Source organism: Scophthalmus maximus, chromosome 6, assembly GCF_022379125.1.
Source record: "Scophthalmus maximus strain ysfricsl-2021 chromosome 6, ASM2237912v1, whole genome shotgun sequence".
Classification (NCBI taxonomy): domain Eukaryota; kingdom Metazoa; phylum Chordata; class Actinopteri; order Pleuronectiformes; family Scophthalmidae; genus Scophthalmus; species Scophthalmus maximus.
Window position 1 is genome coordinate 11,300,686 of NC_061520.1, and position 14,076 is coordinate 11,314,761.

The 14,076-nt window shown below is 43.7% G+C and overlaps 1 protein-coding gene across 3 annotated transcripts in view; it reads left to right on the forward strand.

The window, feature by feature from the left end:
* Nucleotides 1–14,076, forward strand: part of cacna2d2a (calcium channel, voltage-dependent, alpha 2/delta subunit 2a) — a 149,549-nt gene that overhangs the window by 124,083 nt on the left and 11,390 nt on the right. For 2 of the 3 annotated variants that reach the window (XM_035630481.2, XM_035630483.2), the window contains exons 11-22: nucleotides 1,229–1,390; nucleotides 3,140–3,250; nucleotides 4,053–4,131; nucleotides 6,826–6,875; nucleotides 9,168–9,257; nucleotides 9,355–9,423; nucleotides 10,006–10,080; nucleotides 10,165–10,239; nucleotides 10,379–10,450; nucleotides 10,598–10,669; nucleotides 10,833–10,894; nucleotides 12,671–12,747. In XM_035630481.2, coding sequence (XP_035486374.1) covers nucleotides 1,229–1,390; nucleotides 3,140–3,250; nucleotides 4,053–4,131; nucleotides 6,826–6,875; nucleotides 9,168–9,257; nucleotides 9,355–9,423; nucleotides 10,006–10,080; nucleotides 10,165–10,239; nucleotides 10,379–10,450; nucleotides 10,598–10,669; nucleotides 10,833–10,894; nucleotides 12,671–12,747 — 994 coding nt within the window. Of the gene's footprint in view, nucleotides 1–1,228; nucleotides 1,391–3,139; nucleotides 3,251–4,052; nucleotides 4,132–6,825; nucleotides 6,876–9,167; nucleotides 9,258–9,354; nucleotides 9,424–10,005; nucleotides 10,081–10,164; nucleotides 10,240–10,378; nucleotides 10,451–10,597; nucleotides 10,670–10,832; nucleotides 10,895–12,670; nucleotides 12,748–13,903; nucleotides 13,919–14,076 lie in introns of all 3 variants that reach the window. The other variant, XM_035630482.2, reaches the window with a different exon arrangement.

The window sequence follows — 14,076 nt, forward strand, 5'->3', positions numbered from 1 at the left end:
GAAATATTTGCAAACAATAAAGCTTATAATAACAGAAATTTTGCTGAAAATTATCATTGGACACCATCTCTTGAGTCTGCAGCTTCACTACACTTCTCTGGGTCAAACGGTGGCCTCACTTTTGTAATGGTGAGATAGTTAGTTATAACAATACACAATTTATTTAAAATGACTTGTTTTATTGTATTTATTATAGATACTAAAACCAGCTTGCTTTTATTTTTCTAACCCTGTTTCACAGCTACTGTATGTCACAACCTTTTGTGATACAGGAGATCAGAATCGGATTCATTCATGTTCATATACATAAGTCAGGCAATCGGTGACTATCAAGCGACTATTAAGACAGTGTACATACTATTTAGATACAAAACATAATATACAAGCAATATACAGATTATTTTAAAGGCAAAGAATAAACAATAAGGTCAAACTAGCTTCTGCATCATGAATGGGAATGAAATTGTAACAAATGAGCATTTGAACGATAGATGTGAAGCAGGGTGTAATAACTATCTGCAGAAAAATATGTGTGTAAAAATATGGGTGTGAAAAATATGTAAAGATTGAAGAGATGTGAAAGTAACCGAGTGGCGATTAATGAATATGTGGCTCTGAATACTTTCATGTCTTTGATATCTGTGTCTTCTAATTTAAAAAGTAAGAAATGTCAACTGTTTTGCTCACACAACGATTTTCCATCAATCTGCCCTGAAAATGTCAGTAGATTTTGAAGGTGACCTTCAAAAAGACATAACATTTGAAACCTGCTATTACAGACACTGCTGCTAATATTGTAATCACACATAGACGCTGCACACAAGATGAAATACACACACGCGCATACACGCACACACACACACACACACACACTTTCTTAGGCTAATTTGGTGGATGAGATGAGACAGATGATATTACCTTGGCTGGGTTTCTGTTCAGTGGTTTGCACTGGTGTTTCAGGTGCACCTGGTCTTTGTGTGGAAAGTTGTAATTACCAGTGTTTACTGCCATCCAGAGAGAAGCAGGGCAGCGCACATCTGCACATGCCCACGTCTGCATCCTGTCGCCATGAACCACACATACACATATGATAGAGAAAACACAAAAATACACGATCCCACAACGGTTGGATACAGACTTAAATTTTGTAAATCTGGGTGTATTTTTGTGTGGAAAAGCCAGTACACATAAATGCTCACAAGTGCATTTGTATGTCCCCCCTCCCTAGTTCAACGAGAAGGCCGATGCTGTCGTTCCTTGCTTCAGGACTTTGGTCCAAGCCAACGTTCGTAACAAGAAGATCTTCAAGGAGGCCGTCATGCACATGCAAGCCAAAGGAACCACAGATTACAAGTCTGGCTTCACATTCGCCTTTGAACAGCTTCTCAATGTAAGAGCCAACAAGCCTCACAGGGCAGGGCGATGCGAGGGCTGTTGGTCTGTGGCTGACGAATTGTGCACTTTCAGAAAGTCCGAGCTAACACGCTGGAGCTATGTACCGTCGCTCCGGTACGTTCTGCCACGGTCGCTGTCTAATCCGATTATTAAAAACAAAATAATGGTTATTAAGCAGCGCTGACAGTGAGGGGCTCAGGTTTGTGGAAGACATTTCCAGAGTTTTGTCACCGTCGCAGATTGGTCTGATTACAACTGCTGTTGCGATGGCGTGGTGCTGCCGTATGCAGCAGCCAGCACAGTGGCGGAGTCTGTCAGCAGCAGGAGTCCACGTGCCCTCGACACAGGTGCTGCCTCAGCGCCGTATGCTGCTGTGTATTTTAGGAGGCTGCCACCCTAATGGGCTCTGATGGGATGATTGATGAGCGCAGCCCAGAGGAGATCAGCCACAGATACTTTATATTCCTCTGGTGGGGTTGGAGGCATAGAGCCAAGTGCCCCCCCCCCCCCCCCCTCTCTTCGCCAGCAGAATTAGAAATGAAAAGGCCCCTTTAATCGCTGTCTGTGGCAGACTCACTCCCGTGATTTGTGGCAGAAGCACAATAAAAATATGTAATTGTAGCAATATTATTAATCTTTATTAGAATCTTGTCAGATTGACATGCCGTTGGCCTGCATATCAATGGCAGCTGCTGTGCAGACGGGCGGGGTGCGGGTATCAAAACGGAATGCTAAAAGCTGGTGCCTGGCTCTGAGCATGTAGCGTTGACACGCTGGTGAAAGTGCCACTGACACAATCCGATTTAACACTAGAATAATGTTGTGCAGTATACTTTAAATGAAATACCAACATGATAATGATGAAATTATAATATGAGGAAGCACATGACTACCAAGTGGGAAATATGTAAACGTAAATGAAAAGCCAAGAATTAAAAAAAAAAAAGAGCGGATGAGATCGATCCCTTGCACCAAAATGTAGCAAAAATTATTTTTTAATAATAAACTTATAATGTAGTTAAAACTCTTCATGTATATAATGTACAGTATTGTGACCAATTGGAATTTCTATTAAGGTTGTACTGTACTTATGGGCCTCCACATGACGAGTTATAGTTGATGATGAATAAATTGACGTTTATATATAATTAGAACTACATTATAGTGTGTTTGAAAACCATTTAGCAGCGCGGGGGCTCAGTGGTAAGCAGAACCCCCGCGCAAACCTTCCTGCATGTTTTTTCCCGGTGCTGGCTTGGGTTTTCTCCGGCTACTCCGGCTTCCTCCCACCGTCCAAACACATGCAGGTTAGGTTGATTGGAGACTGTGGGTGTGAATCTGAGAATGGATGGTTGTTTGTCTGTTTATGTCGGCCCTGCGATGGGCTGCTGACCTGTCCAGGGTTTACTCGCCTCTCGCCCAATGTCATCTGGGATTGGCTCCAGCCCCACTGTGACCCTCAAAGGATTAGCAACATAGATAATGGATTTATGGAAAGATGGCTAAACCATTTCTTCCATTTTTTTGTGTTATAGAAAGCAAAATATCTACAGTACGTAATGTTTTGTACTGAGTAAACTTCCCGTTTGTTGCTTTGAAATATTAACTGCAGTACCACACTGTTTTGAATGATGTTTCTGGCCCGACCACACTTTTATTCCTGCATTTTCCCCTAACCTGTCTCCCTTCTTCTATCCCTTTCATTGCTCTTCTCTCCTCCCTCTTCTCTCTCCGTGTGCCACAGGAGAGCAGTGCCCCGAGGGCCACCTGCAATAAAATGATAATGATGTTTACAGATGGCGGGGAGGATCGTGCACAGGAAATCTTTGAGAAGTACAACTGGCCCAACAAAACGGTGAGTCTGTCCCCATAAGGCTGTTATCTATTCGTCTCCTTGCTCTGCCAGCCCAAGAGACCGTGCATGTCCAGGGACCGTCTTCGCAGCCCCTTCTCTCCCCACGTCTCCAGACATTTTGGGGTGACATTGTCTCATTATTGCAAAGGCAGTTGCGTTAGTTAGGCTGTCAGACTTGCCAAGCTCTCCAATCTGTGCATCTGAACATCCTCCACAAGCTTTCTTCTCTTCCTTTTTGGCTCTTCTGATTCAGGCCTCTCCCTCTTGTGATTTGTGTCCCTGTCTCTTCTTCTGTCACTTTTGTTGTTTTGCTGCTGGTGTTAACAGCTCTGACCTGCTGACTAATTAACCACTTTATCATCACAGCCTATAAAATGTACATCTAATAGATACTGAGTTTGTGTCTCTGTTCCTGTCTTGTTGTCACTCCCACCCCTCCTTTCCCCCCGCGTTTCCTCAGCACCACTAATATTTATTCTGATATCCATTACTATCGAGTTCCCTCGCGACGGCTGCTGTCATATAGGAATAATCTGCAGTTTGACATCTCTCTCACTGCAGCTTTGAGATGGAGACACTTGTGTGACTTGACTGGAGGCGCTAGTCTAATCATAGTCTAGATTTTGTGCATCATCGTTGTCACATGACGGTGAAATTATTGCCTTCCAGAAGGAGGTTTGTGGCGTATAGTTTGTCTCTGGGCTCTGTAGGAACTTTAATTTTGGACTTCTTTTAATCCTGTGTGTATTATTGTAGCATTTCTTGAAAGCATCTCTCTGCACTTCTCTTTTTCTCCATCCAGGTTCGTGTGTTCACCTTCTCCGTTGGCCAACATAATTATGACGTCACCCCTTTGCAGTGGATAGCTTGTGCCAATAAAGGTAGCGTAAAATATTTCTACTGAAGCACGTTTGTTTGTCAAATATGTAAAGCAGATGAAAGAGGCAGGGAAGTGATTCCATACTGACATTTTTCACAATCCAATATATCAGTGGGGTGATCTTGACCAATATAGTGGTGATATATAAGACTGAGATATTAGAGGAATTTATTTTTAAAGAAGACGTGTCTGACAGGGTGTGTTTATCCTCCACTTGTTGTTCATGACTGTCTGAATCCTGAATGTGAATTTTATTTGAAATATTTTCCTCTCACAGAAGTTGTTCCGTGACATTCACTGTTAACAGCCCTACAATTCAATACGTCACTTTTTATAGATACAGAAATTGCAGCTGTGGTTACATCCAGGTCAACAGGTTTAAAACTTTCTACCAGGAAATTCATTTTTAAAAGTGTTTGTAAATATATATTTTTATCCACCTGCATTATTACAAAACTATCATCTCCAAGGTTTATCTGTATTTGTGCACGTGATGGTCCAATTTGTTCCATCTAAAGCCACTACAGGCCCTAAAATAAGCCACCAGGCCGTCTGCCTCTTACCGACGGTCTGACAACTCGTATGACGCTCACCGGCTCTTCCTGTTAACTAACATTGTCTGCATGAATCTCATCTTGACTCAGCCCATTTTTAGCTCAACCCACGTCAAACCGTTGTTGCCTTGCTCATATTTGGACACTTCTTTTCGCTCTCTTTTGATTCCGTATTGTCCCTCAGTGTTCCAGTTTGTCTGAAGCTGTTCCTTCATGGGGCCTTTTGCTGTCTGTACGAAGCCTTGGCTAACTACTGCTGCTGCTGATTAGCTTATTGCCACTGGAAACAAGTGCTTCAGAAGTATCTCCCCAGAAGTTGTTATTAATTAGCAGGAGGAGTCTGGTAGCAGGATGATTACTGTGCCATCTCCTCGTCAGGCTGGGGGAAGTCCAGGATTACGCCTCTGTGCCAACATGCTCTCCGCTGTTCGCGACTGTAGTGATTACCAGGGAACTAAAGACTATGCCAATACGAGACAATAGTGTTGACACACCAGCCTCAATGGAGCTGTCTTCTCATATCTTCAGTTCTTATTACTCTTTGGTATCTCACTCCGACAGAGCCCCGCTCCCTGACACTTCAACAGGCCCTAACCCTTCACCCATGACATACACATTGGACAAACTGCAGAAATACACACACACACAGACACACACACACACAACTAGGCCACTCGGGGGATGCTGGCTGTTGTCTCACTTGAGCTGCAAGCCCAACTTAAGAAGAAAGTAACCTCCCTTTGACTCTGAGGACAATGAAACCATTTATCCATGCTCTCAAACGGTGTAACAAAATCCAAAACAGAGAGGAGAGTTATCTTCAAAAGAAAAACTGGTGAAATGGAGGATAAAAACAGCGAATATGATCTACTGCATTGGTGATCCTAAGTCTTCCGCAAACGTGGTGCCTTTAATCCAAAGCTTGGGAAAAAAGAATATATTGCACAAATTTAAGATGGCCTTCCGCACTGGAAGTAAAATCCTCAAACGTATCAATTACACCATGAAATGAGTTGACAAAGTTTATTGTGTGAAGTCATGGCAGTTTATATGTTTACGTCTCAAACAAGTCAAATTGAGTATGAATTAAAACAAGTGCATGCTGGTCTACATAAAGGAAAAAGGCATAGTCATACTTGACACATCACGTTTATAATACACATTAACTATTATGTAGAACTATTATTTATGCAAAAAGCCAAAATAAAAAAAACACCCTAGTAATTTGGACCATATCCAAAATCCAAGGAAATCTAACTGTGCCAAGGCATTATGTAAATGAGAGTCACAAAAATAGGTTATTGATTAGAATCATAATTCTCCACTCACATTGGATCACTGTTGTTACGCTGCACAGCACAGACGAGATTCCATATTACATCCGTACTCTTTAGTCACTGCCTATATTTTCCTCTCTTCACCTTTTGAAGAGCTTTGCCCTCCAATCACACGTGCCACCTCAACGGCACACGGCCAAAAGCTTTGTGACAAACTGCTGCTCTGAGGAAAACTATAACAAATACCTGCACTCTGCGACTGCGTGTGCAGAAATGTGTGTGTGTGTGTGTGTGTGTGTAATGTCTGCATGCTCACGTGTGCAAATGAATGAGACGGAGAAGGCTCATCTCAACACGAACCACTGTGGCAACGTGCATAATGTGTCAAAATAATGAGAGTCATCTTTTAACATTCTGGGGATGCTGTCTCCATTTCACGGCTCTTTGTATAAACACTCATGGCTTTAATAACTTGGGGAGCAGCGTGGTTATTGACCCAGTCGGTCACTCTCCTCCATTCCTAATCAGCAGCAGCGGTGCCTGGGGCTCAGCCGTCCCAAGGAGCCTCCACATTTACATCCTACAGCACAACCATGAGTGTGGAGGGGTCAATGGCCACGGGCTCCACCATGCTCGTGTGGCTCTGCGTCATCAGCTGGAACTGATAGCACTACATGTTCCTAATAACGCTGAAGAGATTAGACTCCACTCTACAAATGGATCACTGTTGAACTCAATGGGACTGCTTTAACTCTTGAAAATGTAAATCTGTGGGACACCACACGACACAGGCACGCAACGCGAGGCAGACTGGACACGCGCTTTCTGTCGGAAGTGAATTGATTCCCTTCTCTTAATCTCCAGGTTACTACTTTGAAATCCCATCGATCGGAGCCATCCGAATCAACACCCAGGTGAGCTATATGGAGCGAGAGTGTGCACACGCTGCTGCAGAATACACCTCTATGAATCCACAAAAGCACCAATTTCAAGCAAGAAGCGAGTTCCCTCTTCCTTCATGCCTGCTTTGATGATAATTACACAGATTGTAGATATCTTTAAGTGTACCACAACAAAGGGACAGAAGGAGGCGCAGCTGGATGACTGGAGACAGGAGGTCACAGAGGTGGAGATGCAGTGATAACAAACACAGTTGTGGTCTTTCTATCAGAATGGGTTTTTGGGGGGGGAATATCTGATCTAAAGACTTTCCAGATCTCTTCCCCCCCTGTCTCTCTCAGTCTCTCTCTTTGACCATCAGACACACTAACACACCTCTGGTTCGTCACACACCCAGGGCCCCTCCGCCCCCCTCCCCTCCCGCCCGAGGCACTATGAGCTTCGAGAGGCCCTCGGGATAACCTCATTCTGGCTGTAGAAATTGACTCAGCCCCCCTCTTCCCACCCACCTTTACCCCCCCCCAGCCCGGCCCTGGTGAGTGATCGGGCCCCAGAATAGACTGTCAGCTGTTCCATTGACTCTGGCATATTTATATTCTGAGAACTGCCACTTACTCTAATAGGTTCTGTGAAGGTGGGTGACTACAGCTCTCTGTGTAGGCACAGAAGACACATGGGGGCCTTATTCTATCCTCAGCCCCTCAGCCTCACACACTCATCACACAGTCTCTTCACTAAGATGGTAACATTCAAATAATAGATGGACTACAGAAGGCAAAAAAATATTATTATTCATATTGTCCTGAGTCATACCGTTATGTGGAATGAGGGTTAGTTGGCACCATATTTAATGTCCATCCATTACGGATTCTTTGTGTAGAATTGCAGTGGAGGAGGAACAACAACAACAACAACAACAACAACATGACAGGCATTACTTGGGTTGTTTTGTTTTTATGGGGAACTTACTGATGAGCTGTTACACTTCCCCGGGAGACAATAGCATTTAATCAACACGCAGGGATGCTGCTGGGGTCTGTATGGCTCCGGGTCCTCTGGACCACACATCTCCGGTTGCTGACTTTTTATGTTTCCTAGATTGTTCTAGCCAGGCGGAAAATTTCCCCCCATATCCCGTGAAAAGGTCTGGCTGTCACTGTCCTGATGGAATATCTCCCTGTGGCGCGTTAAACCAGACTTTTATTGAGCTAATAATAGAATAGGTTACGCCTGTCAGCACCTCACTGTTCAGGCGGTGAAAAACAAACGGTCAAAAGCATAATACTGAAATCGCTGTGTGCTCATACAGGGCGCCCTTTTGTGTATTGAGGATACACACACAAAGGGTGGCGGCAAGGGTCAGACATTTGCGTTAACATTTCCCTTTTCACTGCAAAATGGATGTCGTCGTGTTAAGAAAGGCTAATGTTTTTAGAATGAGCGTATATCCCCAGGGGAGCTCCTTGGTTTTTTTGCTGATCTGTTTTTATATTTGAATATAATTTTATGATACATACTTGTAGACATTCGACATTACAACCCCTTTTAACTGTTGAACAGGACACTGAGGAGGAATTTGTAATTTTGTAAATGTATACACAGTTTGATTACAGAACACATTTTCTGACTGGTGGTTACAACAAAACACTGAAGACTCAGCGTGAAATCATCCTGTCCCTGGATGGATTTTTTTTTTCTTCCTCTAAATTATGCAGTTACTTCTTATGTCACAAGGTCGCTGACACAATCATTTTACCAATTACACATCATGTCCAAAGTGTTGGCTCGACATCGACCGGCAGGTTGTTTACAAAAAAAAAAAAGACATCTTGGATTTCGTACGAGGTGCCTCCTTAGAACAAATGGATGTATCGTATATATGATGAATCACTGGTGGACTTAACCCCTCACCTCTATTCACAGTCGCTGCGGGACATTGTCACTGTGCCAGCATTGACAGTAGAGCCTCTGGGAGAATGGCCTGTTTGCACATCAGGCCATTGACACCCTTAATGTGTTTTTAATAGCTCCTTTATAATGATGAAAAACTGCTTTTGAGTGGCTCAGGACCGGAGGCTTTATGGCTCGGCAGGGCCGTGACGCTGATGGTGGACCACCGGTTTATGTGTCGACAGAGAGGGGGCCAGTCAGGGTCTTATAGTTTTATGAGAGATGAACACTGGGTGGCTTTTCCAGCTCTCTGATTTTATGATCTGTACATAACAGGCACTGTAAACGTCTGTTTGGTCGTGGGTTTTTATTGTGTGTCATCGCACTAGTGTCTGTGTGTGTCTTTGCTGTTGCAGGAGTACCTGGACGTCCTGGGCCGGCCCATGGTGCTGGCTGGGCCAAGAGCCAAGCAGGTGCAGTGGACAAACGTCTACCAGGATGCTCTGGTGAGAGAGAATATACAAAGATATTTTTTTGTTGTTGTTGTTGATCAGCCAATCAAACGTAATTTATGTAAGATTCACCAAATATTTCTTCTATCAGGGTTTGGGTCTTGTCATCACTGGAACGATGCCAGTATTCAACCTCACTGCTGATACTGTGAGCTCTCAGGTAAAGACAACTCTTCTGGCCACACTTTTACAAACAAGCGAACAATATGACCTATAACCCAGTTCATGCCTTGTGTTCATGAATCTTTATTATCACATAAAAAAACAATGGTTTTTGCTGTCATTCAGCTGGTTGTCAAAACAGAGCAACAGAAGGGTTTCAGGGTTGGTTTTTTGTGCGTGTTTCATTGACCATCATCAGTCATTTGCAATGACGTCCAGCCAGATGCTGCTCTACTAGGCAACACCTCCCCCCTGAGGTGACAGCTGACATCACAACCACGCATCTGTAGTAACTTCTGTCATCCCCAGATCACAGATGTAGCCAGCTTTTTGTATCCAGGACCAAAGTATTTACTCTAAGCCTATCACACGGGCTTAAAGCAGTGATGCAGTGCAAGCGGACTCCGTTTAAGACGCACTGTAAAAAATATGGACTAATCAGATTGCACACAAAGTGATGATAAATCAAAGATGGCTGAGATGTTCTCAGCGGGCCTCACGGCACCACTGCCAGCTCTCTGTGATTCACCGGCGTGAGCAGTGGCTGTGCATAAAATGCTTTTATGTGTTCATCACACAGAACCAGCTCATCCTGGGCGTTATGGGAGTCGACATCGCCATCAACGAAATCAAAAAGAAGACTCCTACTTACAGAGTGAGCATGCTGTGCACCCAGTATCACTTTCATATTGATGATCATTGGCACAAATACATTTTCATTTACATTTTTTCTGTGCAGCTTGGAGCCAACGGTTACACGTATGCCATCGACCCAAATGGTTATGTACTGCTACATCCCAACCTGCGACCCAAGGTTGGTCCAACTATTAACCCCGTCCTGAATCTAATGAGTCTTGTGCTTCTGATTCTGAAGCTACACTTCCACCAGTGTTAACCTCCTCCTCCTCCTCCATCTTCCCCCTTTTTCTTTCACTCTCTCTCTCTCTGTTCAGATCTTTAACTTTAGGGAGCCCGTCACCCTGGACTTTCTGGATGCAGAGCTTGAAGACAGCAACAAGGAGGAGGTAAAATAACGTCTAGGAAAACCTGTATTTCGTCACTCGTTTTTCTTTCTCTTTGGTATATATTTGTGTGTCTGCACACCTTCTCGCTCTTCAGCATCTCTCTCTTTCTCTCTCTCTCTCTCTCTCTCTCTCTCTCACACGTTTCAGATCCGACGACAGATGATTGATGGCAAATCAGGGCAAAGGAAAATCAAGACGCTCATTAAGTCAGTTGATGAGGCAAGTCATCAATACGAGACTCAATCCCAATCCTGAGCTGCACCTTCCTGAATGTCGCTGTATTGAATTCGAATCACTCTGCATGTTCAGGAGTTGTTGTTTCCCTCCAGTTACGCGAAGTGCTGAGGATGTCACAGTGTTGCTTTGTCTTCTTTGCCAACAGCGGTACATCGATGAGGCCATGCGGACATACACATGGACCCCGGTGGACGGTACAGATTACAGGTAGGTTTCAGATCAAACATGATCACCTGACCTCAGACCAAACGATTGCGCAACATGAACCTGTGAGTGAAGTCCAGCTTTGATACTTGTTTCTTGTTAATCACAAGTCTCATATTTGCAGCTGTTACTCATCAACCAGCAGTGTTTGTTCACTGTCGCTGTCACTATCACAACATTTGGAATAGAATGAACCGAATCGCTGAATAAATGCTACTTGCTCATTCGCCTCCTCTATTTGAATAAAACAAGTCATCTGAATCACCCAAATTAAAGCACCATTGTTCTTCTCCCATGAAAAAAAAAATTCTCTTGGCACAAATTAATTGCATAGTGTATTATTCACCTCAAACCTGGTTGAACATTTGAGGTGGCATCATAATGACATTTGCTCCAGGCAACACTTTGCAAATTAGAGTTTATGATATTCAGTCGTCCAACCAATGTCTCATATCTCTTTTTTTTATTGCATCTGCTGGCAGCATGCCTGGTACTGGCTGAATCCATATGAGGCTTCCTCTGCACATTTCTATTAATATTGAACTCAAAGGGAATTTCTAGGGTATTTGAGAATGACACTGATTGACTTGGTGTTTTGGACAGGCCTTCTTATTTATCATGCACCCTAGAGTTTAAGGCTGTAAATTGGATTTTGCGAGTAGAATCTGTGGACATTGGATGTTTCTTTAAATCTAGATTGTCTTTATATTATAGATAGTCAACTGTGGCTGTGGCTCAGTCTGAACCAGATACTGTCACAGCCCGATATTCTGTCTGTTCCAATAAATCCCCTCACTGGGTTATATTTTAGCTTTGAATAGCTGCAAAGAAATAGAGATGTGGCATCTGTTTTTCTCTTTTTCTTTAATTTCTGGCTTTGGTTGAAATGAATAGATTTAGAAAACTGCATGCATTTAAAAAATGCATATGATATGTATACAATGTAACAAACGTTCTGGCTGCAGTTGGAAGCTGACGGTACACTACGTGCTCAGCACCAAACAGTAGACAAACGAAGTTAGCGACTAGCTGGTAAACATAGTGGAGCACCATCAACTAAGCCAGTCATTGATAAGGTATATTTGGGCGGCTGTGTGTGGCTCAGGATGTAGAGCGGGTCGTCCACTGACCAGAGGGTCGATGGTTCAATCCCTGCCCCCAGTCCGCATGCCGCAGTGTGATGGCTGTATGAGTGATGTGTGATTCTGTGATAAAGTGCTGTTGAATGTGTGTGTGAACGGGTGAATGTAAAAAACTTTGGGTGGTTGATATGACTAGAAAGATCTATAAAAATACATTTCATTCACTTTTTACATTTTCCTCAGGAGGTGATGGAGACAAGAGCAGGAGAGTGAATATTAAGCCGTAAATGTCTGGAAAATAGTTCCGGGGTAGGGTGCCAACTCGCCCACTTTGACATGCTGCTGTCTGGAATTTTTACTGGGGGGGGCTGGTTATTGCGTTGTCACCTTCGGAAACGTTGAGTAAAATGTCTGAACTGTCAAGCGGCTTCAGACATACGTTTACTGAGTGGCCGAGACACAACTCTTGTTGTTGCCAACATGTTAGTCACATCTACTTCACGAGGTATTAATATGTTAATCAGCTTCCATTTCATTATTGAATTTTAAATTTGCTTGCCAAAAGTAATACAATCAGAGATGTGTTGTGAAATATCGAGCATGTTTCATTTGTTGCGACGCAACTTGAAGCTCCCTTGATTTTCCACGTTCACTGAACATCTGTCCCTGATTTTCTGCATCTGCCTCGTGACCTCAGTCTAGGTTTGGTACTGCCCACATACAGTGAGAACCACATCAAGGCCAACCTGAGTGACCAGATCCTTCAGGTGCAGTGTAAGTACCTGCGACTACCCAGCATCCTTCGCTCCCCGTCTCTCTTTTATTTTCTCTCTCTCTCTCTCTCTCTCTCCCTCTCTTTGCGCTCTCTTCTCCTCTCTCTCCCGAATATGACCTTACGCTCTTATTCAGTCCTTTGTCCTGGGTCTACAACATCATCATAGGGAGTGTCCGAGCGGAGTCGCCTGCCCCCCCCCCCCCCCCCCCCCCCCCGCGCTCCCTTCTCCCTCTGTCTACGCTCTCCGATAGGCAGGATCATACCTGAGTACCCCCGACTCCTCTACTGCCCCCTGTTCCCTCCTGTCTTCATGCTGTGCTGTAAAATGGTGATGTTTTTTCTTCACACTGGCTGAAGAAAAAAATAACTGAACTGATAGAAAGGTGAAAGCTGTGGTTTTACTGTGTGACTCAGGTGAAAATAATGGTGACCGTTGTGCTATTATTTTTTTTGCCAAATGCTCTCGCCTCTTCTCCACCAAGTAATGATTCTGAAGCGTCTGTGTTCAAAGTACTTGATGTTCTGGAAAAACTGTGAAAACATGCATGCTTTTCACTCCTTATGATGAGTTTTATGATTTTGAAAATGTTCACTTCTGTTGTGTGCGTGTGTGATTTTTGTTTTATTTTTTAAATATTTTTTCTGTTGGATTGCGTGCGATGTTTCTCAGCTTTGGAATCATTCAGTAGATAAACTCCCACACAGGCCCGGGATAAGGGCTTGTCAAATGTGGGAGTTTGGGTTTCTGTGGGTCTGAATGGGGACACATGTTGTCTCCCTCATTCTTTCTTTGTCCAGACCCTGTTACTCCCCTCTTTCCTTAGTTCATTTGATTTATTTTGTGTTCCACCATGGTTATTTCTCACAGTTACTGGTTTTGTCTTTACTGTTTTCCTTTCCTGGATTTTCCAGTTTTTTTTTTCTTTCTTCCGTTGGTTTTCTGTTTCCTCGTTTGCTTTTGCAAATAAGATGTTTGCTCTCCATTTTCTTTTTTTCCTCTCTTGTCTTGTTTGACTTAAATTGGTTTCTTTCTTTCAAGAAAACAATATTTTTATTCAAACAGTAATTGAATAAAATATTGTCTGTGATCCCCCCCTTCCCACCCGATCCCCTGTTTCTTTTCTTGCTCACTCCTTCTCTGATGGATCCACACAGTGCCATACACCAAGGGCAAGTATACTCCATATTGGTCCACGTTCCCTACCTTTACTTCCTACTCCCCTCCGCTGCCTCCTCCTCCCACACCTCTCGTCCTGAACCTCTTCCTGCTGCCCTCCCTCCTCTCCCCACCTGTCCCAGCCTGCTTGCCTCTGTTCCTGCCTCGTCTT